This window comes from Pseudonaja textilis, chromosome 1 (assembly GCF_049901715.1).
Source record: "Pseudonaja textilis isolate UNSWEBS1 chromosome 1, rPseTex1.2, whole genome shotgun sequence".
NCBI classification, from domain to species: domain Eukaryota; kingdom Metazoa; phylum Chordata; class Lepidosauria; order Squamata; family Elapidae; genus Pseudonaja; species Pseudonaja textilis.
The window spans coordinates 123,004,328-123,031,494 of NC_141990.1; the positions used below are offsets into that span (position 1 = coordinate 123,004,328).

General features: G+C 37.4%; 1 protein-coding gene across 1 annotated transcript in view; it reads left to right on the forward strand.

Annotated features, from left to right (window-relative positions):
• The window catches only part of BMP5 (bone morphogenetic protein 5), a 45,648-nt gene extending 22,407 nt beyond the window's left edge, over positions 1–23,241 (forward strand). Inside the window, exons 3-7 of the mRNA XM_087916067.1 lie at positions 7,175–7,323; positions 15,321–15,518; positions 18,122–18,198; positions 20,116–20,226; positions 20,636–23,241. Of these exons, the coding sequence (XP_087772193.1) occupies positions 7,175–7,323; positions 15,321–15,518; positions 18,122–18,198; positions 20,116–20,226; positions 20,636–20,785 (685 nt within the window). The 3' untranslated portion in view covers positions 20,786–23,241. The remainder of the gene's footprint in view (positions 1–7,174; positions 7,324–15,320; positions 15,519–18,121; positions 18,199–20,115; positions 20,227–20,635) is intronic.
• Positions 23,242–27,167: the final 3,926 nt, after the last annotated feature.

Consider the following 27,167-nt stretch of genomic DNA (forward strand, 5'->3'; position numbering starts at 1 on the left):
AAGAACATACATGCATTAAGTCTCTGCAAGGTTTACCATAATTGCTGTAGAGTATTTCATTGGCAAGCCCTGTTGGAATGTGCCACGCATTTTGTTGCACTGACTTGGATGTTGCCATGTTACTGCTATGTTCTTCGTAACCCTTGGAGGACAACTGGTACTGCCAAAGAAGGGTGGACAGGAAGCAGGAAAAAAATCCCACATTGGGCCTTGACTATTCATTCAACAAGAGCCTTGGTGGCACAGTGATTAGAATGCAGTACTGCAGGCTACTCTGGCAGTAGTTCAGCAGTTCGATTTTCACCAGCTCAAGACTGATGCAGCCTCCCATTCTTCTGAGGATGATAAAATGAGGACCCAGACTATTGGGGGAAATATGCTGATTCTGTAAACTGCTTAGTAAAGCACTAAGAAGCGGTATAAAGTGTAAGTGCAGTGGTGGGATTCAAATAATTTAACAACTGGTTCTCTGCCTTAATGATTTCTTCCAACAACCAGTTCACCAAACTGCTCAGAAAGTTAACAACTGTTCTCCTGAAGTGGTGCGAACTGGCTGAATCCTACCTATTGCTATTGCTATTTCCCAGGCACTCAGAATTCTGGTCCTTGTCCAAGGACATCAGATGTCAATGTCATACTGTGTGCTCTGACTAAAAGATATTCAGCACTTGCTTACCATATCAATGGAAACTGTCAAAGACAGGAGCATGTTTCTAAATTCTGAAACCACAAAATATTTGTATTATAATTTAAAAGGCTACAATCCTTTTGCAGATCCCCACTCCCCAACCCGTATGAACGGTCCGGAAAACAATTAAAAAGATAAAACAGATGCCACTATATTCCTTGGATATTTTTTTATAGTATTCCTTTGCCTGCAAACTGTGTTTTGTCTTCCATACTTGTATCCTTCATTTTTTAATTTAGTATGTTGGATTTTGTGCATGCTCCTCTTGACATATTTCTATTAGGAAAAATGAAAGAGTTTAACATTGCAGAATGTAATGTCTGGGAGGCAACAGATGAAGATTTTTGGAGAAGATTATAATGTAGGTGCATGGAAGCAATATATACGTGTTTTCAGAAAGCTGCTGATGTTGATCCTACAACCATCTAGGTAGAAAAAAAGTTAAGAGCAGACTGAAACGAAATGAACTATAGAAAGAGAACACTAATTCAGCGCTCAATCTCATAGAGATAAGAATGGCCATTATGTCTCTAATTGATGAGAACATTGTTCAGTAAGAACATTGATTCAGTCTGAAACTCACAACTCTGATTCTCCATCAAGAGTTCATGCCATAAAAATGTTTACCTTGTATATCAAAGATGCTTTAAGGTGAAGGAAAAAATGGTTTTAACCTGTGAATTTTCCTTTAAGATCTCTAAAGTGAAAAGAAATACATCCTATTCATTTAGCTATTGGTGATGTTTTCCTGTAAATTGTATATGGCCTTGCCTATTTGTGTGTTAGGAATCCCCTCTTCACATATGCAAGGACTTTCATTTGCCTTTTGGCAATATATAGTCCTTGTTGTATGAGAGCTTTTTCCCTTCCTTCACATGGAAGAGCAAGAAAAAAAACCCAGTATGAAATCAAATGGCAAGTTTTAGACTGGTGGCTGAGAATATCATCATTTTTCAAGGACAAAATAGCTTCTGAATGGGGTAGAATTTAGTACAGCAACTTGTAGGCATTTTATTTACTTACAATTAGAATAGATAATAACCACAGTAGCTATTTAAAGAACTTATGCTGGCTAAGCACTTCCTATCAACAAAAATACTTTTTTTATTGCCAGAGTAGATCTACTGTAGATGTAGATACTTTACTTAGAATTTGAAGGACCTTTTAGAGATTTTTGTGTGGTTTGTGGGTTGCTACATCATCTTATATTCTGGCCTCTTGTGAATCTGACCCTCAGCTATTATTCACTTTTATTTATTTTTTCCCACTCAATCTTGTTGGTATACTGTCTTTGTTTTTTGCTGGTTCCAGGTGTTTGTGATGTAGAACTGGATAGCTTCTAATGAGATGTTCTTTTTCCCCACCACTTTGTTGGGTTTTCTCCACTTCAGACAGTTTCTGCATGCTTTGGGGGTTTTTTTTTTCCCATTAAGAGGCGTATGCTCTTAATGCTTTTGGTTGAGAGGCAGGGTGCAGGGAACCTGTGCTAGAAACTTGCTCCTCCCTTACCCACTTTCTCTCACAGAAACATCTACTGTAAATCGGTCGAGGGGAAATTGCTAGAAAAATAGTAAACAGATAGTAAGCATCACCCACAGGAAAGCTGTTAAGTTCCCCTTACAAGCATCATTGCTGATCTTCCACTATAAACGGGATCTGAGTCAAATCCACAGATAACATTACAGGTAGTCATTAGCTTACAACCACAATCAAGCACAAAATTGTTGTTAAGTGAGTCATGTCCTATTTTACTTTTTTTTTTTGCCATGGTTGTTAGGCGAATCATTGAAGTTATGTTCTGACCCAAACCTTGTTCCAAGGAAACGAACACCAAACAGAGGTAAAAGCAAAACCTTTTAATACTTCTCTGCGAATTCCGTTCATTCACAGTTAAAAGGCTATGAAAACTAATTGTCTCTGATAAGAACGAGTCTTGCCAAGGTTGTGCAAGGCTGCCAAGAACACTAGATTAAGTTGCCAAAACATTGCTACAACTTTAAAAGCACAACTACAATGACGTGGGAAAATACCCGAACAAAGCTGAATGCTATAGCATTCAGCTTTGTTCGGGTATTTTCCCACGTCATTGTATATATATCTATATATATATATATAGATAGATCTTTGGTTGTTCGGGTTTTCTCCCGCGTAAGATTCAAGTATCTAGGCAACGTTTCGATGAAGTCCCAGCCACGAAAACCAACACTGGAGCCAAAACAACACATGACACCACCACCATTCTCCTTTATCAGACTCAACCCCAAAGCCATCCCATAGATGAAAGACAACTACCGTCCAGAAACCAGACCATGGCTGCATCACCAGCTGCCACCCACTCCGACCCCCAAACCAAGCAAACGGACACATGCCATGAACACATATCCAGGCCTCAAACTCAGAGCCAAACCAAAACCTGGAACATCACATCACAGCCACCTGCTCAGGATATCACATCACAGAACTCAGGAGGTTATACCACAAAACCTCAGGATGTTGCAACACAGCCAGCGACCCAGGAGATTACAGCACAAGACCCAGGATGTCACAACAATAGAACTCAGAAGGTCATCACACAGCCCATTACTCAGGTCGTTACAACACAGGAGGCTGATAGACACACAGCCAATACCTCAGCCACACATGTTCTTACGAAAAAGCCAGCCAATCTGCAAACATCAACTCCATTAACCAATCAAAAAATGACAACACAGCCAACCTTCCCACCAGTATTTATAGAGAGATGGCAGCTCTGATCATGCTTTGCTCGCACAAGCATAAGTCGAAAGCACCAGCCTGAAGATGGCGAGTGGGACCTCACTGAAACGTCGCCAAGATACTCTCAATCTTACACGGGAAAAGAACCAAACATGCCAAGACCTGCATACCTGTACCCGTGAAAATCTACAAATACACACACACACACATACACACATCTTCACCATCCAACCAAAACTAGCCAAAATTAATAACATTAAATGCAGCTGCTAGATTTTTAATAGCCCAGTTTACTGAGAAAATGAGGGTGTATAACTGGTGACATGACTAGGAAATAGAGTTTATTGAGTTGGGTTCAAAGCACCTTTGGGACAACTATGTCCTGGATGACTGAGAATCTCCATAGGAAGAAAATATAGTTCTCAGCCATCCGTAATGGTGTAGGCCAGACACAGAGCCCAGACTCTGGTAGCATAATTCATTGCACATGTCCTTAAATCATCCCGTTCCCCAATCTTTTCTAAATAAGCTCATTTAGAATTTTGAGAAAACACCAAACAGACAATGTTTACTTTGAGGGACATAACAAATCACAACATCCAGTTATCATAGGTAAACAAGTGAGGTTCTTATTTTCTCTAAATCTGCAGGATGCCTTAAGTGGAAGTAATGTGTACCTATCCAGCTTACCTGTGTCATTTTTCTGGGCAGGTGAACATACTTGTTTATCTTGTGGTAAGATGGGCAGCCAATAAATTTTATAAATAAATACTTCCAAACAAAGCACTGAGCTGTAACCATCTGTAATCTTTATTTTATAACAGATAATCAGAGTTGGAAGGGACCTTGTAGGTCATCTAGTCCAACCCCCTGCCCAAGCAGGAGATCTTCCACAATTTCTGACAAATGGCAGTCCAATCTCTTCTTGAAAGTCTCAAGTGATGAAGCTCCCATAACGTCTGAGGGCAAGCTGTTCCATTGATTGATTGTTCTCACTGTCAGAAAGTTTCTCCTTATTTCCAGGTTAAATTTTCTGGAAATGCTTTTTGGGTGTATTAATCTGTCAATTTGACTCTTTTGTAATCCACTCCAATCTAAAGATTCTGGATGATCTATGACAAAACATGATATACAAACAATATAATTAAATTAAGTACCCCCCCCTTTTCAAATGTCCACCCACAATTAATTAGAATCAAAGTTTGATGGAATAAAGTTTGAACTGCTTTGCAGAATGCCAAGGAAAAGGTGATGCATCTTAAGGACTATTACAGAAAGGATCTACCATCTGGTTCGCGCCTTGTGGAAGGAAAGGACCTTAGTAAGTCTTCACAGGCATCTACGTATCTGATATCTAGAAGTGCAATGCTATATAGGGCTCTGTGGGTGATAATCTCTTTGAAATGGACCCAGAACCTTATTGTTAAAAATGCATTAATTTCAAAATGATTGTTATTTTTCAACAGTCTAGGTACTACATTCTGGTCCCGTTGTAGTTTTGGAGTCATTTCCATAGATTATCCCACACAAAACATATTACAACAACCCAGTTACACGATGATCCATGCAATACATTCCTTTTATTTTATTTTCTCTTTACAATAGATAATCAGGTGGAACATAAAACAAGCAGAGACCAAGGGGAATACTTGTGGGTACCATTATGGAACACAGAGCTTAAAGGGGCATGCTCAGCAATAGATCTAGCTCATGAGCCTGCTCATTTTGGTAAAAATGTCTGGTTAAAAACATTGCTATGGCAATGTTTCACTGATTAGATAGGACTCTGGTGATGTTGTATCATTGTATGAAAAAGGGACACATCATTAATAGAAATACAAAAGAGAGATGGATGTGCAAAAAAAACCCCCAAAACCATTCATGTGCAAAGATGCAAATTTAGAAAGATTCTGTTTAGTTTGAATAAAATATGTGTTATCAGAGTGAGGGAGATTGGGCTGAGGTTCCTTTTTGTGTGCCTGTTCTTTCAGCAGTTGATGAATAACTTCGGCCCCTGCTCAGTTCTTCCTTTTCAAAGTTTAATCTGGACAGCTGTTCAAATAGGAGATGCCATTAAAGACAGCATTGTAAAGACAATGCGTGACTTAGCTTACCTCCATAGGGGAATGATCCAACTGACATGGAACATTTATTCTTCTAAACATCTACACAATGTATAAATTCAGGGCAGCCCTGATCAAAACCTCTATCACCCAACCTCGCAAGTCTGGAAAAAGAAAATAGGGATATTGGTTTGGACTGAGAACAGAGAGGTGGTTCCTCATACCGGCATGTCTGTTTTCAGCCTCTACCTGGAGTCTTTTTCTCCTAGTGGTTGGAAGGTTGAACAACCCATCTCTTGTACTCAGCGTGTCCAGTGAGGTTGCCAGAAGGAAAAGTCACAGGTATCCAATTTTCCAATTTCATCATGTAAATGATTAGCTCAGTTAATCATTATAGATGAGCAAATGCAAGAATTACATGCACAATTTACAGGACTAGTTTTGAAAAATACTTGCTGCCCTTAACCTTGAATAAAGCAAGCCAAGTTTAATTTAGCTGCAACAAGGGGTATACTATACGGCTTGGCTGTATTTATTTTTAGAGAACCAAGAGCTACATTTACTTTCTTAATCTATATGCAGTATATAGGACTCCTGTGTTTGAGTTGGGATATGAAGCCATGAATGAACTTTAAGATGAGATTTGCTACATCCATGCTTCTCACCATGAGTAATTTTTAATGCAAATATTCCATTAGGAAAAAGTAGGTAAAATCATAATCTTGGACTTGATTTTCAAAAAGATCTATGAACTACATATCTAAAATATTTAACAAATTTGGAAAATACAGGTCATCCTAGATTTACAACAGTTTCCTTAGTTACTGTTCAAAGTTACAAGGGCACTGAAAAATTGACTTATGACCATTTTTCACACTTATGACCATTTCAGCATGCCCATGGTCACCTGATTTACATTTGGGTGCTTGAAACTGACTCGTGTTTATGACGGCTGCAGTGTCCTGGAGCCACGTGATCCCCTTTAGTGACCTTCTGACAAGCAAAGTCAATGGAGAAACCAGATTCACTTAACAACCGTGTTACTAATTTAACAACTGCACAATTCACATAACCAACGGGGCAAGAAAAGTTGTAAAAATGCGGCAAACTCACTTGAACAAATTTCTCACTTAGCAACATAAATTTTGGACTCAATTGTGATCGTAAGTTGAGATTTAAAATATTTAGAATGGATGGATTTTTGGTGTGGTTTTCATAGAATTATTCAGAAAATCAAAATAATATATACCTCCCCCCCCTCCCCCGCTGTGCACAAATTATGGAAAAAATACTTTCAAAATACTATCAGTCTATTCTAAAGCTTAATCTTTATGGGTTTTCTCATCATTGTCTATACTTTGCATGCAACTATTAGAATTTCTGTTACATCTGCAACACTTACATGTTCATAGAATTGAACTATGGGAGATGAAATCACTTAGTATATCAAGTCTATAGAAATAAAAAAATATATATAAATGTCCTGGATTATAATGCCAACACAAAATTATCTTGGAGAAATTAATATGAAGTGCTGAAATTTAATTAGTTTATGGATCACTGCCTTTCATTTCCAACATGTGATGTCATGTGTATGTAGGTTGTCTGCCTTGCTGTGCCACAGTCAGAATCAATGTTTTTCTGGCAAAATTAATCCCAATAACCTAAATTATCATGCATTTTTATTTACTCTTTCTTTCTATACTAGGGATGCGGACCTGTTCCTATTAGATACAAAACGAGCTCAAGCTCCTCATATTGGCTGGCTTGTGTTTGATATCACTGTAACCAGCAACCACTGGGTGATTGACCCACAGAATAATTTAGGGTTGCAGCTCTGTGCAGAGATGGCAGATGGTAAGTTATATGTATGTCTAACATTTCACATGAATCTGTTTGAAATTATTGTGCTGTTTATATGCACACAAATTGCACAGAACTCATAAATATTTTGGATCCTCTGTGGGAACATTTTGATCAGTGACAACATTAAATAGAATCTGTGGGTGTTATGAAAATACTTTTACACATAGGTAGGTACATACCTGATATACCAAGACTTAGAAAAAGAGGCTGATGGTATAGCAACTGTCATATTTAGTGCTGGTCTCTGTAGTCAGGTTAGCTGAAGTGGTCAGATGTAGAAAATTCCAGAATGATCCTTTTGGAGAATTTACAATGCATATGGGACCCTTTCCTGTGCTAGGTTTAGGAGTTTCCAGCCTCCATGATTGCCAAGATGCTGCCTCATTTCATCATTGACTTGACGCATGTGGGCTTAGATTGGCAATGTCTAACTTCACAATGTTAGGACCAGTGGACTTCAACTCCCACAATTCCTCAGCCAGCCATTCTTGGGAATTCTGAGTGTTGAAGTCCACAAGTTTTAAAGTTGCCAAAGATGGACACCCCTGGCTTAGATAGTGCTATGGGTAGAAGGAAGAAAATCTAGTCATGGGGAGAGTCATTTATTTCATTGTCCTGGGCAGACCATTTGTGTTGTGTTGCTTGATGGAAAGAATTTGTTAAATTTGCTTGGTTTTTAGCACCATGGAAATACTTGGTTTTACTCAAGGGTTCAGAATAGTCTGGCCATTGGTCCTCCCAAAATTATCTATTATTGTAATACAGTTATTGCTCCTTAAACTTTTTAGCGATCATTTATTTTTATTTTATATGAGTGTTTTATCTTCTGTGATTTATGGATTAAAGCAGATCCTGAGATCTGTAGGATACGTAGGTGTAAATGTTTAAGAAAAATGAATAGATAATAGTTAACCTTTGAACACATTTTCTATAGTGACTAAACTAACGCTACATAAGATACACAGAACCAGATTCTACTGAGATGTATCTAATGTATGCAGAAGTAAGTAATGCTGATTTTCATAAGCATGTGCTCAGGCTCCATACAATGTAATCTGCACCTTCGTTTGTCATACTAGTATAATTCTGATTAACTTGCAATGTGCCAGCAACAAAACTCAGGAACTGTTTCTCCTAGCTTTAGTGCTTCCAACACCCTAGACCTTGTTTTACTTAGTTGATTATGAGGCTGGGTTGAATCCTCTTGTTGAATTAAAATATGTTCCTTTTGGATTTTTATTGGGTCTGTGAATTTTAATTTTAAAAGAGATAAAAGGGATAAAAAGATTGTTTAAAATTTCAGTATGCTGGAAAAGTTGTAGAAAATAAAACTAGAATATGAAAAACATGCCTGTTCATCATAGTTTTGCATTTCCTTCTTGATAAAAATAAAAAACGAGGCAACATGATATTGAAATCAGAGGTGTGGTATTCAGCAGGTTCTGACCAGTTCTGGAGAACTGGTAGCGGAAATTTTGAATAGTTTGGAGTACTGGCAAATACCACCTCCAACTGGAGATTTTACAGTATCCTTCCCCTGCCATGCCCACCAAGTCAGGTCCACAGAACCGGTAGTAAAAAAAATTGAATCCCACCACTGGTTGAAATCCATTTTTTCCTTTGAAAATGGAATTTGGTATCATAGGCATCATTTCTGCATGAAATATGGCCGCTTTTCTGCTAAAAACACATTTTATATTGAATTGTAGGTCTAAAGAGCAACATAACACATATGGAGTCTGTCAACATATAACTTACTGTTTCCCTAGGGCTGTGCTAAAGTAAGAAAGGATCATGCTTTGTCTAATTCTCTTTTCTAAATGTCCGCATATATCTTTGTAGTGGTCCACTGGGTTCTATTATAGTTTACATTTTAGGCTGAAGGTAATTGTGATTTTACAGGAGAAACTATCACTTCCAACTGATACAGAAGGTGAGAGGTCAGCTGATGAATGGAAGTGTTAAAATATATCCAGATGTAGAAACCGTCTGAAAAAGCCTCTTGTATTATTTTTTCCATGTGCAGCTTTTGATATAGTCCCATTGTTTTAGCACCCATGCTGTAATGTATGATTTCTTTTTTTAAAAAAGAAAAAGAAATCTGATGTTTATGCTACATTTTCTATGTTTCCATTTCCTCCTGGATTCTAGGTTAAACACATCCAAATGTTAGATTAATTTCTAATAATTAATAATGGATTTGTTTCTTCTAATAGCTGTAGGCAGCAGATTTAATTTGTATATCCAGGGCCCAAAGGGAATTAGGCAGTGAGAAATGTATACATTTTTCTAAAAGGATGCAAGGGAAAGACTATAATCTGATTATGAGCTTGATGGTGGTTGAGGAGGTAGACTGTCATTATTTTCTTGTAAAAATCGCTTCTCTCTCTCTCTTTCTCTCTCCCTCTCCTTCCCTCTCAGAAAGGCAGGGCATTTATTGGGAAAATGAAGTTTGGAAGAAGGAGTAATTCTTCCTAGAGATCCAGTCTGAATTCTCTTTCTCTTGGCCCAACCCCTATTAATCCTTCACCTTAAAACAAACAACAAAAAACAAAAACTGCATCTAATTATAGATATTAGCTTGTTGGATCAGATTTGGCTCTGAGTTTCAAAGTACGTGAACTGTATCAATGGCATGAGCATTTAAGATTCTCTGGATGGTCATTTCTCACAAGCGACTTATGATATCATCATCTACATTCTTCTAATTTCTATCTGTCAAAGTAACATTCATGAGGGCAGGCTTTATATCACTTCAATTGATGGCTAAGTGATGAAAATAGGAGGAAAATAGCTAAAATTGTATCAATTTTCCTGAGGAATGCTTTTACTATGAGTTTTTAGTTTCCCCCTGGCCTCCTTAGTAGTGATTTACGTTCAAGGCACCACCTTAAGACATTTGCAGATTGTTAAGTCTGACAGTTGTTTTCTTCTTGTTTCTTTTATTTGGCTTATAGCTTTCTATTTCTGCTTACTCTATTGTCCCTACTAATAATTAATCTTATGGGTTGTTGTTGTTGTTTTAAAAAAACTACCAGTGTGTGTGTGTGTGTGTGTGTGTGTTCTTCCATTTTGAGTCTATTCACCATATCTGACCTTTCTCATTTATTATACATAGCAAATTATTTTCCAGCCCTGTTAAATGTATTTCTGACTCTCTATAGGTGGTCCTCATTTAGCAACCACTCACTCAGTTTGAACTTGCAACCACGTTGAAAGAGTGGTACTTACGACCAATCCTCTAAATTCCGGCCATCACAACACCACCACAATCACATGACTAGCCCAGGTTTTCAGTTGTCATAGTGTCCCATGGTCATGAGATTTCAATTTGCAACCTTCTCTGCCAGCTTCCCACCAGCAAAGTCAGTAGGGAAGTCAGCAGGTAGTTGGGAATTGTAATTATGTGAGGTACTTCCTTAGCAAACTATGGTGATTCACTTAACAACAATAACTGGGGACCGCTGGAATTACCATTGTTAAGCAGCATAGCATCTACTTCACAACGTCATTGCTTACCAATGGAAATTCCGGTCCTAAGTCCTTTTTTTAATGCAAGGACTACCTATATATGAAATCAAGTTCAAACATTCAAAGACATAGCCCAAGACATTCTGACAGAGGACAGAATGCAAATGCTGTACAGTAGTCCATATAAGAAATAATTATGGGGATATGATAATTTGATAGTGTGTTTGATAAAAGACCACATTGAGATAGAATACTTCACAATTCAACTTTGAAAAGAAGTATATCTGTTTCAAAGAATTGTACCTCTTTTTGTTTCTGTAATAAAATAATTATGAAGGGATCATATTTATTCCCTGTGCCATCATATCTTTACGATTATTACAATGAAGTTCAATTGGAATAAAAAGAAACCTTATAACACTTCATTCACGGTGGAAATATATTATATTGAAAAGTTGGTTCTAGTATTTCAAGAATACATTTTGTGAAATGATTGCAACATTTTTTTTTGTTTTGAACACTATATCTTGCTGTACTGAAGAAATGTGTACAGTAAAACATTCTGAAATGTTCATAAATCTTTCCAAAGGATTACATTACATGGCTTTTGAAATATCATTGTCAACATGTATGGCTAAAACCACAAAACAACTTTGTCAGATTAATGCAATGTAATTCTGTCTTCAAAGAGGAAAAAATGCCCCATTTTTTAACAAAACCCAGTTTTGGCAATAGCTATGATTACTTTTTCTTTTCTTTTTTAAATCCAAAGTGAATTAATTCTCAGTATGGCTTCATATGTGAGACTTTGAGGCAGGCATAGAAATGAGGTATGGTTTCACTCAGTCCTCATTTCATATGGAAATTTGGAATATGAGAAGATATAAAGGTGCAATGTCCAATCCATACAATCTGTCCCTCAACCCACTTTAGGTGGACAAATTGCTTTTTATATTTTACTCTATTCACTTAGGCACGTGCATGTCTGTATGTGTGGAAATAAATCCGACAACTGTAGACGAATGTAAATTCAGAATTATATAACTTGGAGTGATAACCCTTTACAGCAAAACTACTAAAATATTTAATCCAGAGTTATTCCATTGATCTCAAAGTCCTCCAAAATCTTCCCACTCCTCCTTCCAACTCATCTACATGTTTCTGGATTTTAATATCTGGAGAACGTTTCAGTCATGGGAAACCACAGACTGTATCAGTAGCTCCTGTTCTTCTGAATTCCATCTCAAATGTGCAAGACATAACCATTTTTGTTGTTCTAATTCATTGTAATGGAGAATCCCAATCATATATACAGGTGGTTGCAGTGTTCTTGTCTTAAACCAGGGACTTATTGGTGAAGAGTGCTTTAATTTGGGTTCTTGTACTAAACAGGAGCTTGGATTTTCAGCCATAAGTAGTCTCTTCCACATGAGGAATACATTTAAAAAGGTGGGCTAATAAATCACAATAAAATGCATATTGACTAGACTATGCAAAGTGAGACTGGAATCCCTACAATAGTTATGCCCAAGAGCTTGCTCTTGGTTAGAAGGAAATTGAACTTTCAGAATAGCAGTCTCCTAATCACAAGTGCTTCTGAAAGAAACCTTAGGTTCAAAGATATTTGCTATGCAAGAATCTATCCTTTGGAACACAAGAAGAGCTCTCCCTTGGGCACATGATACTAGTTGCCCAGCTCTTTGGAAACTGCCCTTAATCAATAAGCAAAGGCTTCAATTATGGAACACCTAACTTTGGAGTTTTGAGATCTTTGGAATAATTCTGGATTAAATTCTTCAATAGTTCTGCTGTAAGATTTATAATTCTAAATTGTGTAATTCTGAATGTCCTCTCATCTACAGCAGGGGTGGGTCCTTTTATGACCTGTGGACTTCAACTCCCAGAATTCCCAAGCCAGCCAGGCTCAGTTGAAGCCCACAGGTCCTAAAGGAGCCATAGTTGCTCCCTCATCCCAATCTATAGTTATACTCTGGTTTCTCTTTAGATTGCATAAATCTTTCAACTTCAGATTGTATCTACAGTTGTTGGGATTTATTCTCACATTCATAGAAACACACACTGGAAATTAAAATAAAAACCTTGGAGATAATTATATCTGTCTACCTTGGCTTTTCAAAAGACCAGGTAAACACATGATAGGGAGCCATATAAATTGCTTTATGTTTAATGTCTGTTTAAGAGTACCTCTACATATCTCAAGGATTTATATAAACTATTATTTGTAGGATCTTCCTTGTTATCTTATTGCTAACCCAGTATTATTTTAAAGAGAGTTTGTGTTACATTAAAAGCTTTTTATTCCTTGTTTTTGCTTATCACACAATATATACTTTAAAATAGAGTAAATATATGATTAATTTATTAATTTAGAGTACTTAACATTGCTCATATATTTACTCTATTTACTAAGAACTCTTCCAGGAAAATGTTGTGGATTCCTAGAACTCAAAATCATTTTACTAATAAGAATGCCACTGAGTAATCACAGTGTAGTTTTCTACTGGTTTTCTGTATGGAAAAGTCTATTATGACTTTTTAAAACTGAACCTGCATCAAAAGAAAACAAAAATGGAGGGAAGTAGCCAAAAATGAATGTGATTATTTAGTGTCTCAGGATCCAGCACGCAGTCCCATGCACCAACCTTTATCTTCCATCCTTTGCAGAATTTCCCTTGTTCCCTCAAATTAACAATTGTCTGAACATTTGCTCAGTTACTCTGCTCCCAAGTTTAATTTTCATTAAAAAAAAAAATCCTTTTCCAGTTATCTGTCATTAGATACATCTTAACCCAATTTAAAGTGCTACATCTGAATAAACACACTGTAAAAGTGTTTATATACTGAAGTGGGTCAATTCAAGGTATGGTATTTGGCTGAGACTTCTAATCTTTCCCTGTCTCCCTACGAAAAGACTGCCAGGAAAGAGCTGAATTAATGCATTTGTTATAGTGGAAGTAGAATGGAAACTGCTTTAACCGCAAATCAAACTGCCTCTTTCATTGATGCCCATGATAAATGTTTCTCTTTAAAAAAAAAAAAGCCCTGGCAAAGAGCCACCGTAAGTCTGCCTTTAAAAAGGGAAGCGTAGGGCTAAGTTGAGTAAGGCTTGCTCCTAAGATTATTAGTAAGTTCTTTCTGTGGTGAGAACAGAATAACAAAACAACAGAATAACAGGACAAAACAACAGAATAATAGAGTTGGAAGGGACCTTGGAGGTCTTCTAGTCCATCCTGCCCAAGCAGGAAACCCTATACCATTTCAAACAAGTGGTTGTCTAATCTCTTCTTAAAACCCTCCAGTGTTGGAGCAACCACAATTTCTGGAGGCACGTTGTTCCACTGATTAATTGTTCTCACTGTCTGGAAATTTCTCCTTAGTTCTAAATTGCTTCTCTCCTTGATTACGTTCCATCCATTGCTTCTTATCCTGCCTCCAGGTGCTTTGGAAAGTAGGTTGAACCCCTCTTCTTTGTGGCAGTTCCTTGGATATTGGAACACTGCTATCATGACACCCCTAGTTCTTCTTTTGGTTAAACTAGACATATCCAATTAAGACCAAGCTTGAGACCATGTCATAGTTGAAAAGATATAGGCTCTTTCATCCAAAGTTGTTTTTTCGTTGATCCAGCAATAGTTCAGAATAATTCTATTGTGAGTTGCTTCTCCTATAAGAACTCAGTTCAGCATTTCTTTATTAACACACTACTATTTAAAGGCTGGCCCATGATAATTCTTCTCCCTGTACAGCTGCCTAGCTTCATATGGCACCGTCTCACTTTCTGAAGGTTCTGCATAATATGGGGAGACACACAATTCTTCAAGATGCCAAAATAAATTTTGTTAAGAGCCTGGGGGTTGTTCAGATGGATACAACTTCAGATGGATACAACTTCTACATCTATGCTTGGACTTTCCCTTTTCAAGTTTTTCTTCTGATACGCCACACTTCCACCCTTCCCCCTCTGCCCCATACACATGCCCGGGAGGGGAGTCTCTAATCCGACAAAGTGACTATTCAGTCTCAGCTAAACAAATATAATAAAGAAATACGCAGATCCCTCGGGATTAAAATCAGAGTCAATCATGTCATATTTTACCCTCGATTATATATTATTCCTTGAAAGACTGAAGCCTCGGCTGTGCCTGAACTTCAGAGTCCTGACAAGAAATGAGTAATGGCTGGGAATTATTTATGCCTTGAAATGTAAATGTATACACTACCTCCATTTCTTATTTCTCTTTGGGGCGTTTTGGACATACAGGATTCTCAATTTATTTTTCCCAATTTCTAAAAACAGGATCACCTGAGCTTTTTGCTTAGCTAACATCTTTGTCACCATAATGTGGAAAGTGGAACTATAGCAGAGACATTACATACTTCTGGTACTGTAATATCCAGAAAACATTCTATACACACACACCTTATCTAGAATGTTATCCATCCGCTAAATGGATTTCGTTTAATGGTAGCTGATTTTATTTCTCTTTATTTTGCAGGTCGTAGTATCAGTGTGAAAGCAGCTGGTCTTATAGGCAGGCATGGTCCGCAGTCAAAGCAACCATTCATGGTTGCCTTCTTTAAAGCAAGCGAAGTCCTTTTTCGATCTGTCCGAGCTGCCAACCCTAAGAAAAAAAATCAGAATCGCAGCAAGTCCAGCAGCTCACAAAATACTTCACGAATGTCAGGAGTTGCAGGTAAGAGGGATGAGGTACCCTGTTTTAAGGAATACTGTCCTAGTTAACAGACAATCAGAGTAATTTTCTTCAGAGAAGCTCTGATTCTAGATCAAGGGTCTTCAGACTTGGCAAGTTTAAGACTTATGGACTTCAACTCCCAGAATTCCTGAACTAACATGACTGGAGGAGGAATTCTGGGAATTGAAGTCCACAAGTCTTAATGCTGTCAAATTTGAAGACTCCTGTTCTAGATGATTAGCTCATAGTTGGTTTAATTAATAGTTCAGATGCCTAGAATCAACTGATCTCATCTTTGTGGAACAAGTTACATTTCCACCTATGTTATTCCAATTCATCCGATAGAATTGAACATATGATAAAAATTTAAGTATTGCATTATGTAACAAACATATGTTGCCCACATCCTTCTTGATTTCTGCATATATTGTTTGTATGTGTTAGCTCTTTAATAGATTGGATGACTGTCATGCTTTTCCCTTGCAGCATAAAAAAAATCATAAGAAATGTAATTTAATTCCTGGCAGCTGACATGATTAAATACTCCTCCATGTAAACAAGTAATTCTTTAGGGAAAAAACTAGAATCTCTGCCCTAGCTTTCTCTGTGACGTTTTTAATTTCTGGGAAATAGGACTTCATTTATCTGCAGGACAGTGTGTCAGCACACACTTTACCATTTTATCTGCAATCTGAAATAACATAGCCCCGTCATAACTCACCTTTCTGATGAGGATTTCATTGCCAAAGTTATTTTTGAAAGAATGTACCTAGGTTGCATCTTCACATGATGCCTTAAGGCGCACAATTTAAATAAAATGCATAGACATGTTGTAGCAGCATATCTTGCATATATTTTTCAAGTGGTTTGAATACTTTAGGGTTTTCTGATTGTTTCTGGAAAAATTCTAGACATGAGTCAGTAAAAGTTGGTTATTTAAAATCCCACTGGTTTATGCTGAAGAAATGGAAAAATGAATTATTTTATACCGTAGGTAATAATGTTTCAGAACATAGAACATAGAATAACAGAGTTGGAAGGGACCTTGGAGGTCATCTAGTCCAACCCCCCTGTGCAAGTAGGAGCAAATATTGGCCTCTACCTATTCAAGGTCATATGATCCTCTTTCTCATTCTTTGTATTTATGTTCTACCTTTCCTCAAATGGGAAACATAGAAGATTGTCTTAATTTTATATTTGCAATAAATAGCACCATGAGGTGCTTTGGGATGAAACAGAGAGCCTGCTCCAAAGTCAATCAGTAAGCTGCATGTTTGAGCATGGAAATCTCCAGTCCAATGAACAGGTCTATGCAGAGGAAAAAATCTGTGTCTGGTGTTTATTTTCAAAGAAAAGGATGCTGAAGGCCCAGTCAGTGAAATTGGAACTTTCACACCACATTCTATAGAATAAATGCCATCCTAGCCATTTACATGAAATGTAATATAATATCCTATAGTTCCTTCATCTGAGATGTAGAAAGGCAAGGAGTATGGATTTCTGTTTAGTAATTTGGCATTCAGAATAACCCTGCAGTCTAAATGCATTTATTATTTTCTTGAGATGGGATACTAGCTCCATATTAAGTATGCTGGAATCTATAGATTTTTTTCCACAGCTGGACAATACTCATCTCTTTTCAAATTATATTTAGTCTTTTTAGGACTGTAGAGAAATCAAAGTGATACTTTGGTTCATTTCTGACGACTTTATTTGGGGGGGGGGGGGATTATGCGTAAAGGACTCGTGGGGAGACCAGGAGATTTGAAGAGCTTCTGGGTGAGCAGTGTGTGTAGAACAATATTATTCTGCTGCTATGAATATTATTCAATTTTTTCAAAAAGCGACCAGTAGCTTCAGAGCTGCATGTTTTCTCCACAATCTATCTTCTGCACAGGGGAAATAGGGATAATCTGAACATTTGAGAAGACAGAAAAAGAACAGAAAGTCACAAAAATGGCACCCAATTAATACAATGGACACTGTACAGAAATCAATTTTATATTTAATGTATGTCATATCCGCAAACACTCAATTTCCTTAGGAATAATGCAGAAAGACAAAAAAAGAATTCCATTCCACCCTATTCATCTGAATTTATCTGATTGAAAAGTAAGGTGGAAATCAAGTCAGACCATGAAATTATTGAAAAATGGCCACCCATTAAATGCTGAAAAAGTGCACCATTTTACACTCTGTAGAACATGTTTCTCAATCTTGGCAACTTTAAGATGTGCAGACTTCAATTCCCAGAATTCCTCAGCCAGCAAAGTTGAAGTCCACACATCTTAAACTAGCCAAAATTGAGAATTGTTGCTAGAATGCATATAATCACCTGCAACAGTTATAATTCCTGTGAAAGGACCAGGAAAGGAATGGGTGGGATTGGTGTGACGTAGATCTATATAGATTCAAAAGAAACCAGATAGGATAAAAATCTTATGAATCAATTCCAGAATTCAGCAGAATGGCACAAAGCATGCTTTACACAAGATGGTAATGTCTTCTGAAAGAAAGAGCGAATGCTTAGAACCTGAACACATAACATAGGCTTAATGAATGCTTACAATAAGCAATTGTGCAATGTGCTTCCCCCCCTATAGATTATAACACAAGTGAACAGAAGCAAGCCTGCAGAAAACACGAACTCTACGTGAGCTTTCGAGACCTTGGGTGGCAGGTAGAGACGACATTCTATTTTCTGTTCTCCTCTTCCTTCTCTTCATCTACAAATCTACCCTTTGGGTTAGGCAAGGTGATGCAAAGAGCAGGAAAAGGGTAAGAAGATAAGGAGAAGGAAGAAAAGTAAGAGGAAACTACGTCTAGTTCATACTTCCTTTCTGTCTTTTTATCTCTCATACTTACACACCCCATTCTCACTACATGTTGTGGTTCTTCTGACAAATCCAGCTCTCACTTCGAAAGGGTGAGGACTGGGTATTATCATACAGTTGAGACATTACTGTGTTAAAAGAGGACAAGAGACTGTTTGCTCTTTGGGTGCTATGTCTGCAGTGGAAAAGCAGCAAACAGACAAAGGAAAACCAAACCTATCCTCCTCAGCCACTGCTTTTCTCTTGAACATCGTACCTTACTCTGTGCTCCACATCAGCAGTGCCTGGCTTTCATAGGCTCAGGTCATTCATCACATTATTTATTTACTTACATTTCATATTTCTAAACCACCTATCTCCCTCAAAAAGGAACTCTGGGCAGTGCTGTTGTCTCTGTTCAGTCACTAAGTTGTGTCTTTGTGAATCCATGGATCACAGCACACCAACCCCCACCCCTGTCCACTCTCTCCCAGAGTTTGCCCAAATTCATTTTCATTATCTAACCATCTCATCCTCTGCCATCTCCTTCTCCTTTTGCCTTCAGTCTACAATGCAATACAATTGATAAATAAAGCAATGTAAAAAATAACGCTAAAATTAAATTAGGATATTTTTTAAATTATAAACTAATGACAATTAAACATCAAAAGAGTAAAATGGCCATTTAACATTGGTTATTACAAGGCAGGGGTGCTCTTAAAGGTCTAGTCATCCTTGTATGGCCCTCTGTGCCCCACACAGAAGGCCGCAAAGCCAAGATTTATTATGCTAGTTGACTTATAATGATGGGAGAGACAGATTGGTTTACATACTCAGGTTTATGGCTTGAATTATCTTTAAGCCAAACAATTGAACTTTAGTAACAAACTACAGTAAAAACATTTCCTAACATACTGAAATTTAACATATGAGGTCAACTATTGACTATTAATTATTGCAGAATATGTACATTAACATTGAAACAGTTCTAATTGGCTTGGGCTGATCTTGAAAAAGCAAAACAGGTTCAGATCTGTTTGGATGGGGAGCCATCTGAAGTTATGACGGCTTTAAGCTAGGCTGGGATGTTGCCACCCCAGATGAGGGCAATGAAAAGTCCCTTTCTTATTATTGTCAAGGAAACCACATGGACAGATGGCTTGAGAGGTTGCACATATTTACATATGAAATATTTATGTAAACATTTGATCTTTACATATGTCAGATCTTGCACAGTAGCGCATCTTGAGGATGCAGTCCTGAAAATTATAGCCTATGTCCAGTGATGAGATTCAAATTTTTTTACTACCAGTTCTGTGGGCATGGCTTGGTGGGCATGATGTGACTTGGTGAGCATGGGTTGATGGGCATGGCAGGGGAAGGATATTGTAAAATCTCTATTCCCACCCCAATCCTGGGGGAAGTTTACTGCAAAATCCCATTCCCTCACCACCCCACTAACCTGCTTTCTAGCTCCGTTCTCCTGTGCAGGGCAACAAAAGAAGACCCAGCCAATCAGCTGGGAATCGGGAGGCAGAGAATAGATGGGGGCGGGGCCAGTCAGAGGTGGTGTTTATCAGTTCTCTGAACAACTCAAAGTTTCTGCTACTGGTTCTCCAGAACTGGTCAGAACCTGCTGAATACAACCTCTGCCAATGTCTGAAACAATGTGAAATTTCAAATTTCAGGTATTTTTCAGATGTTTTCATTTTTTCTTTTTACCAAAACTGAGGGATGACTGAGATGGAAAATTTGCATTTAAACATTTTATTTTTATTTTTTAGGATTGGATTATAGCTCCAGAGGGTTATGCTGCATTTTATTGTGATGGAGAATGTTCATTTCCTCTCAATGCTCACATGAACGCCACAAATCATGCCATAGTACAGACACTGGTATGTTTCCATCTGTGTGTGTGTGTGTATGTGTGTGTGTGTGTGTGTGTGAGAGAGAGAGAGGGGGGGGGGAGAGGGAGGGAGGGAGGGAGGGAGGGGAGGGAAGGAGAGAGAGAATACACAGCTGGCAGGGGAATTCTGGGAGTTGTCATCCACAAGTCTTAAAGTTGCCAAGGTTGCATACCCCTGCTCTAAACCTTTAAGTAGCCACAGGACAAACGTTGGGGTTTGTTGATATTCTTATTAAAAGCACAATATACTTTTCACTGCAAAGTATTAAAATCAGAAACATTTTGACTCTCTCAGCAAAACAAAAACAAAATCAACGTTACTGCTCATTGTAGGAGTCATTACTACAAATTATTGAGTGAGTAAAATCACATTGTATCTTCTTGTCTTTGAATTTCAGGTCCACTTAATGTTTCCGGATCATGTCCCAAAGCCTTGTTGTGCTCCAACCAAACTGAATGCCATCTCTGTCCTCTATTTTGATGACAGTTCCAATGTTATTTTGAAAAAGTACAGGAACATGGTGGTACGATCGTGCGGATGCCACTAGGATTCAATTGCAAAACAGAGCATCGCAAAGTGGAAATTATCCAGTTATTCTTTTCTGTTTCTTTTTTGGCGTAGAGGAATTGGAATGACCATTTCACAACATTTCTCCAAGAAGAGGATCAGTTCATTCCGACAGAATTCTGGGGCTGAAGTTCTTCCTCTATGGCGTCCATCATACCGAAAACTGGACTGCAACTGGGTTCTTGCTATTCCCCCCCCCATACTCTAGGTACGGCTTCGTTCGTAAGCATCTTGGGAAGGAAATGTGGCTGTTGCAGAGATCAAGAAAACCATAAAAAAACATTAAGAGAAACCTCTGCAAAGAAGATTTATTTAGGGAGATAAGAAAATTAAAAGACAAAAGAAAGATACAAAAAAATTTAGATTCTAGCTGTAAAATGTAGAGTAAGGCCAAGAGTTTCTTTTTTGCTTTTTTAATGGAGAAAATAAGAATATTAGATAACTTAATCCCACTGATGTCACATCTCTTCTCATGTACAGTATAATGTATATAGTAGCTTTTATTTATTTAAAGGTATATCTTTTCTTTTATATGAATGTCATTTCAAATGCTTTATTATATAGGTTTATATATAAATAGTAGAACATTGAAAGCAAATTTTGGTACCCATACTGAGATTTATTTCATTTTATAAAATAAAGCTTTTGTATACTCTCTCTACTCTCCCTCCCTTACCTCCTTCCTCTCAAGGTAAAAAATCCAGAACTCCTGTGACTATTTTATATTGTTAAAGGAAATTGAATACATTTGTCTACATTGTGCCAACGAAAACTTTGGCTGGCTATTTATTTAGAGTAAGCACTGAGAACATTTTTTTTAAATGCTTAGCTAAACACAATTTTCCTTTTAGAAGTTCTGCCCCATTAGGTAAAGTAAGTTGAACTGTGTTTAAATAAACAAATGGTAGCTAAATGCAGTGGGCTGAAAGATTGCGCACAATTGTTGGGGCTGTTTTCTCTAGAATAATAGTATAACTGTAGGAACCATAATCTCCTTCTCTTTGCTTGTGGGTTGCAGCTCTTCCTGGAGGTATGAAACTTTGGGCATTCTGCCAGTTGCCCGTGCCCAAAATTTAGTTCTGACTTTGTGCGATGGGAGAGAGGAGAGGGGAAATAGTGTACAACCTTCTTACCTCAGGTAGATGTGATTGATCCATCATCTCTAACATGGCTGCAAAATGTGTGGTTCTTAGACTGACTCCTCTCTAAGCAAGAGATCATGAGATGGAAATGCATTCGATTTCCAAAGGGCATTATGGAATTTAAGCAAACGTTCCATTAACCTATTCCGTGAACATTACTACTCTATCCATATCTCCTCAGAAGTTCCATGGGATCTGCTGCTGGATACAGTTGAGCTTGCCTGAAAACAGAGGGCACAGTTACTTGGACTTGGACTGTATTTCTCTTCCTTAAGCAATATTTAATAAAACTGTTATGGTATAACGAAGCATGGAATAATGTGCTCAGCTGTTTATCACATTTAATAAAATTCTGATGGTGTGGATTAGAGGAAATACAGAATAATGTGCTCAGGTGTTATGACACGTTAGAGGAATGAATTTATCTCTCTTTAACAGGGTTAAAATCTTGATGTAGGTTTGTAATTTTGTTACATTAAATCTGTTGAAATATTATACTCTTGTGCTTTAGAGAGACATAAGGCATGCATTGCCTTTGATTCTGTTTAATTTGTCCATGAAGTTGCCAAAAACACAGCTTGATGTGAGGACACTTTTATCCTAATTTATCAAAACTTTAATTAAACTGTAGTACACATATTCCTGCGGTACATGTAGCCACTCAATGTCACCTCGAATCCCAAGATGAGTGGCTTATAAATTTGATAAACAAACAAACAAATAAATCCCTACAGGTATCTCCTACAAATTGCTGTTTTGTCAGCCCTCCCAAGTAAATTAGATAGGAAACAAGAGTATATTCTACTGTAATTAATCCAATCAATTCTACTCTATTGTAAGTCTACTTTAACAGAATCTTGCAAATCTGAAGGTATAAACTTCCCACTGGCTCTTTTAACTGCTTGATCCATTAGGGCGGATCCTTCCTAAGTTTCTTTCTCTGACCATTAAGCCACTGGAGGCTCCTGCCTCTCTTATCTCATTGTTTCGTAGGCAGCATCTCTTCTCCTCTTAATGTCATTTACACATACCATTACATGCTTTAAGAAATGTTTAAAATTAATTTGGAAATTGGTTAGAAAGAAAACGCATTTGTTTAAGACTTAAATAGAAGATTATGGTATTTGGAGCTGAATTTATGTTAAATAAAGGTTGAAGTGTATTTTGGGGTACATTAAATAATATATTTTGGAATAAAGGTGTACCATTTTCAGTACATGAAATGGAAGATTATATTATGTTCTGTTGAAATATAAGTCTATATTTTATAACCTAATAAACCTGAAATACTAGCTGGTTTGCTATATGCCTTTTCTCTGGGATTACATTATCTTGATTAGAAGTGTTGTGTTCACTTGAAATAGCCCCTTATTTAAAATACAGAGTTGTAGTCTTAAGATTTGCTTTCTGTCATAAAAGGAACATTGCACTGAAGAAAGTTTGCTCAGAAAGAATACAAATCAGCAATGGGATCCTACCTGTTCCACTACCGGTTTGGTGATCGCCTGCATGTGCACACTCACCTAATGCATGCGCGCAGCTTTCCCCACGCCAGCTGACAACTGCAGCGTCAATCAGAGGAGAGGATAAAGAAGAGAAAAGTGCAGGGGCAGGTGGCAGGGCCGATCCTGCACTTTTCTCTTCTTTCTCCTCTCAGCTGATTGTTGGAGGCTTTTTTTTTTTTACTACTGGTTGGGCTGAACCGGTCTGAACCAGTAACACACCACCACTGATACAGATATGTTATATGCACTGAAGTAGCTTAAGACACAAAAAAATTGACAAATCTAACCGTTTATAACAAGGGTTGAACAAGAAAAGAGGAAGAGAAAATGCTCCTCTGGTGTACTGCTACCATTGTTCTGTCTATTGCAAAGGAGAGAACATTGGCACAGATATTTTTACATGGTCCACTATTGGGAGTGGAGTGGCATGCTGCATGTGTCCAGGCATGCTTCTTACAGTAACTGATAAAACGTGCTTCACGGGTCTTTTCCTTTTGATGGAAAGAATAAATCATGTAAAAAAAACCCAAAACCCCGTTGTAAGTCAGTGCCTAAGATCAGTGCACCCCAGTTTTAATCAGTTTAAACTTTCCAATTCCTCGTTAACCACTGGAGCTACTTAACATATTCCCCAAAGAGCTAACTAAGCATGTACTGAATTAAGGGAAAGCATGTATCACTATGCCGAAGGCTGAAGCTAATTGTTTTTAAGGGGTAACTCCCAATTGACTTGAGTCAGTTTAGACTGCCAGCTTATTTGGGGGAAGAGAGACCATTAGTAAAGTACTGAATACAATGGAAAGGGAGGAGAGGAGAGGAGAGGAGAGGAGAGGAGAGGAGAGGAGAGGAGAGGAGAGGAGAGATTATATGGTTATACAATTTAGGTCCCACCCATAATTACTGTGACATTGGACTTGGAAAGATGGGGTATTTTTCCAGGATCTCAGGTGGAGGAAACATCCTGTTCAAAATTTTCTGTCCCCCAAATCCTGGATTTCGTTTAGTATTCTCCTCAGTTCTTAGATGACATTTCTTTGAATGTAAGGCATAAAAAGATTTCCTATTTTTTAATTCTTAGGTTTCTTGGATAAATTAAGCCAGTGCTAGTCAGCAAAATAATCTTGAAATATTTTTCATAGATGAAAGATAACACCTGAATGGACTATTTCATCTATAAAATTTTACCCTATGAAGCAGAATTAAATGTCAGGAAAGTTTTTAACTTTTTTTTTCTTGTTTTATCTCCCTCTGCTTCTGCAAAGTCATTATTTCTTGAAATTCACAGGATATATCATGCATTTAGGGAGCAACATATGGAAGCTGATAAACTCACAACAAGGGTGATATAAATAATAGCGCAAGCCTCTCTAGAGTTTAGCAATAGAGACATGAACATCTGTCTCCAGCTGTGCAGCTATTTCTGAATTACATAGATCAAGCCAGGTTGGGCAGAAATGGTAATTATTTTTGTTACTGACTGGAAGATCAAAGGTTAGTCTCAAAAAGTAAGGACAAGGGGACTGGTATCTAATGAAAAGATTTATACAGTATGTAATTTAATGTACAGTTTTCACATGAACGTCATGCTAATGTATATGAATGACAGCAAAAACAAACACTTTGATACAAGATTAATTATCACTGATGAAAAGTACATTTGACTCTCTCAATAATCCTCAGCAGCAGTAATTTTTCCAATATTACCCTTGCAAAGAATCTAGCTGTAGAGATCTGTTCTGGCTGTATCATTGAACAGATTATTTCCTTCAAAAACCAAAATTAATAAATCTGTTTCAGTAAAATTGGCAGTTGGGGCACACATCATTTTTGTATGACAATCTTCTGCACTTTTTAATGCAAGAGCTGTTATTCTGTAAGGATAATTAATCCCTTTTTCTAATAAACCTCAGCATCAGTAGAAGAGAGGTAGAGTTTAGTTGTTTTCTGAACCAAGCGGGATTCGATCAAATGCTTCCTTTGTATTGTCGGACACTTGTTTTTTTTTATAGCATTAGCACATTGGGGAAATATTGCAAAAATAATATCATCATAAAAGAGGGATCTTAATACTAATGATTTAGGTGCCAAAATACAGGACAAAATATTCAGGCACTTTCGTGTCCCCCCAAATTAATGAGAGTAAACTTACTCTCATTTTAATGTTTAGCCAATGAAATCCCAGGCAAGGCTAACAATGTGTCCAGTGTTATCCATAAAAATAAAGGAAGAAGGATTTTCCGTGGGAATTCTGATTTTTATGTACACTGCTTTGCTGTTTATTAGTGCTGGTAAGATATTTTTCCTTCATATGTGAAGAAATCTATTAATGAATATTGCCTCCATAGATTAATGGATTGGCAGGTTAATGGAGAATCCGGGGGGGCGGGGGAGAAACAAAACAACTCCATAGTACTGACTAAATCTTGTTTCACAATCCAAGCATCCCCATCTTATTCTATAGGTGGCCAAACAGCTCGGATAGAACTGTCACTTACTTTGTTTGATTTTGTGACAACTCTCATTGACATACCGACCTGCTGTTCTTTTGAGCTTGGATTCATTTTGTATATTGGAGACAATTGAACAGAATTGTAATATTGAAGTAGTGCACCCTTTCCAAACCAAAGAGAAAAAAAACTCATGGCTGTTATCACTCAGCTAAATGTGTTTCAGTTTTGGAGCATCTTTTGCTGGATATGAATTATTAAGTTATGCGGATGCACCAAGTGCAGAATCCAATTAATCTACCAACAAAGTTTATTTTTCCATTCCCTGTAACTATGTGAAAATGTCAAGTTTTGAAATATTTTTCTTCATGCAGCTGTCAAAGGGGGGTGGGTGGGTCTGTTAACGAAGACTATCATTATTTAGGAATGTTTATGGTCACTGGCCTTTAAGAAAGGTTCCTCAAAGGGCAGGATGTGAATGGTTTTGAGGGAAAGAAAACACAACTCACCCATCCGCACATGAAATCCGCCCCCCCCCCACCCATGCCAATTTACATTTAAGAATTTTCTGGATTTCATCTATTTAAACTTTAATCAATAGTGCTAGCTAGTCACGGATTTCTATACTTAATAAATTCCTTCAGATTAAAGCATTTGAAACTGAAGTTTGTTTCCAGATTTATTTTGTTTTTCTTCTACATTTTCTCTATTTATGAAATATGCTTAGCACATTAGACCTTTCCTAAGAGGTGAACTCAGACATCCAGTTAAATCTGATTGTCATTTCTTGTTGATCTATTCATATACGTTCCTTGAAGTGGCAGAAGGAGCACTGTTGTCTGTTTTTTAACATTACTTCAAAATAATTCAAAATGTATATAGGAAAAACACATCTTGCATTGCCTTGCTGAAGTATTGCTCTAAAATGTATTGCACCCAGGTGTTGTCCTGCCTGCTGACATATCTTATTTCTGATGATGATTATGAATAGTGAAGATCCTTGTCTATTTCCCTTGTTCTGCAGACTTCAGCATCACAGAAATCCTGTAATATCTCTCTCCATCCTGTTTCAGCTTCTGTTTCATAATTTGAAGCCTCCCAAGGCAGCAAACAACACATGAAAACCAATTTTAACTACATGTTAGAGGTTGAATCAAGATCTAATCGTTCTTTGAACAGACCAACTGAAATGAATGGGTGTTTACTTACCATACATGCCTATTGATTTCAGTGATCCCGTTTTAAGCATGATTAAATTTTGATTTCAA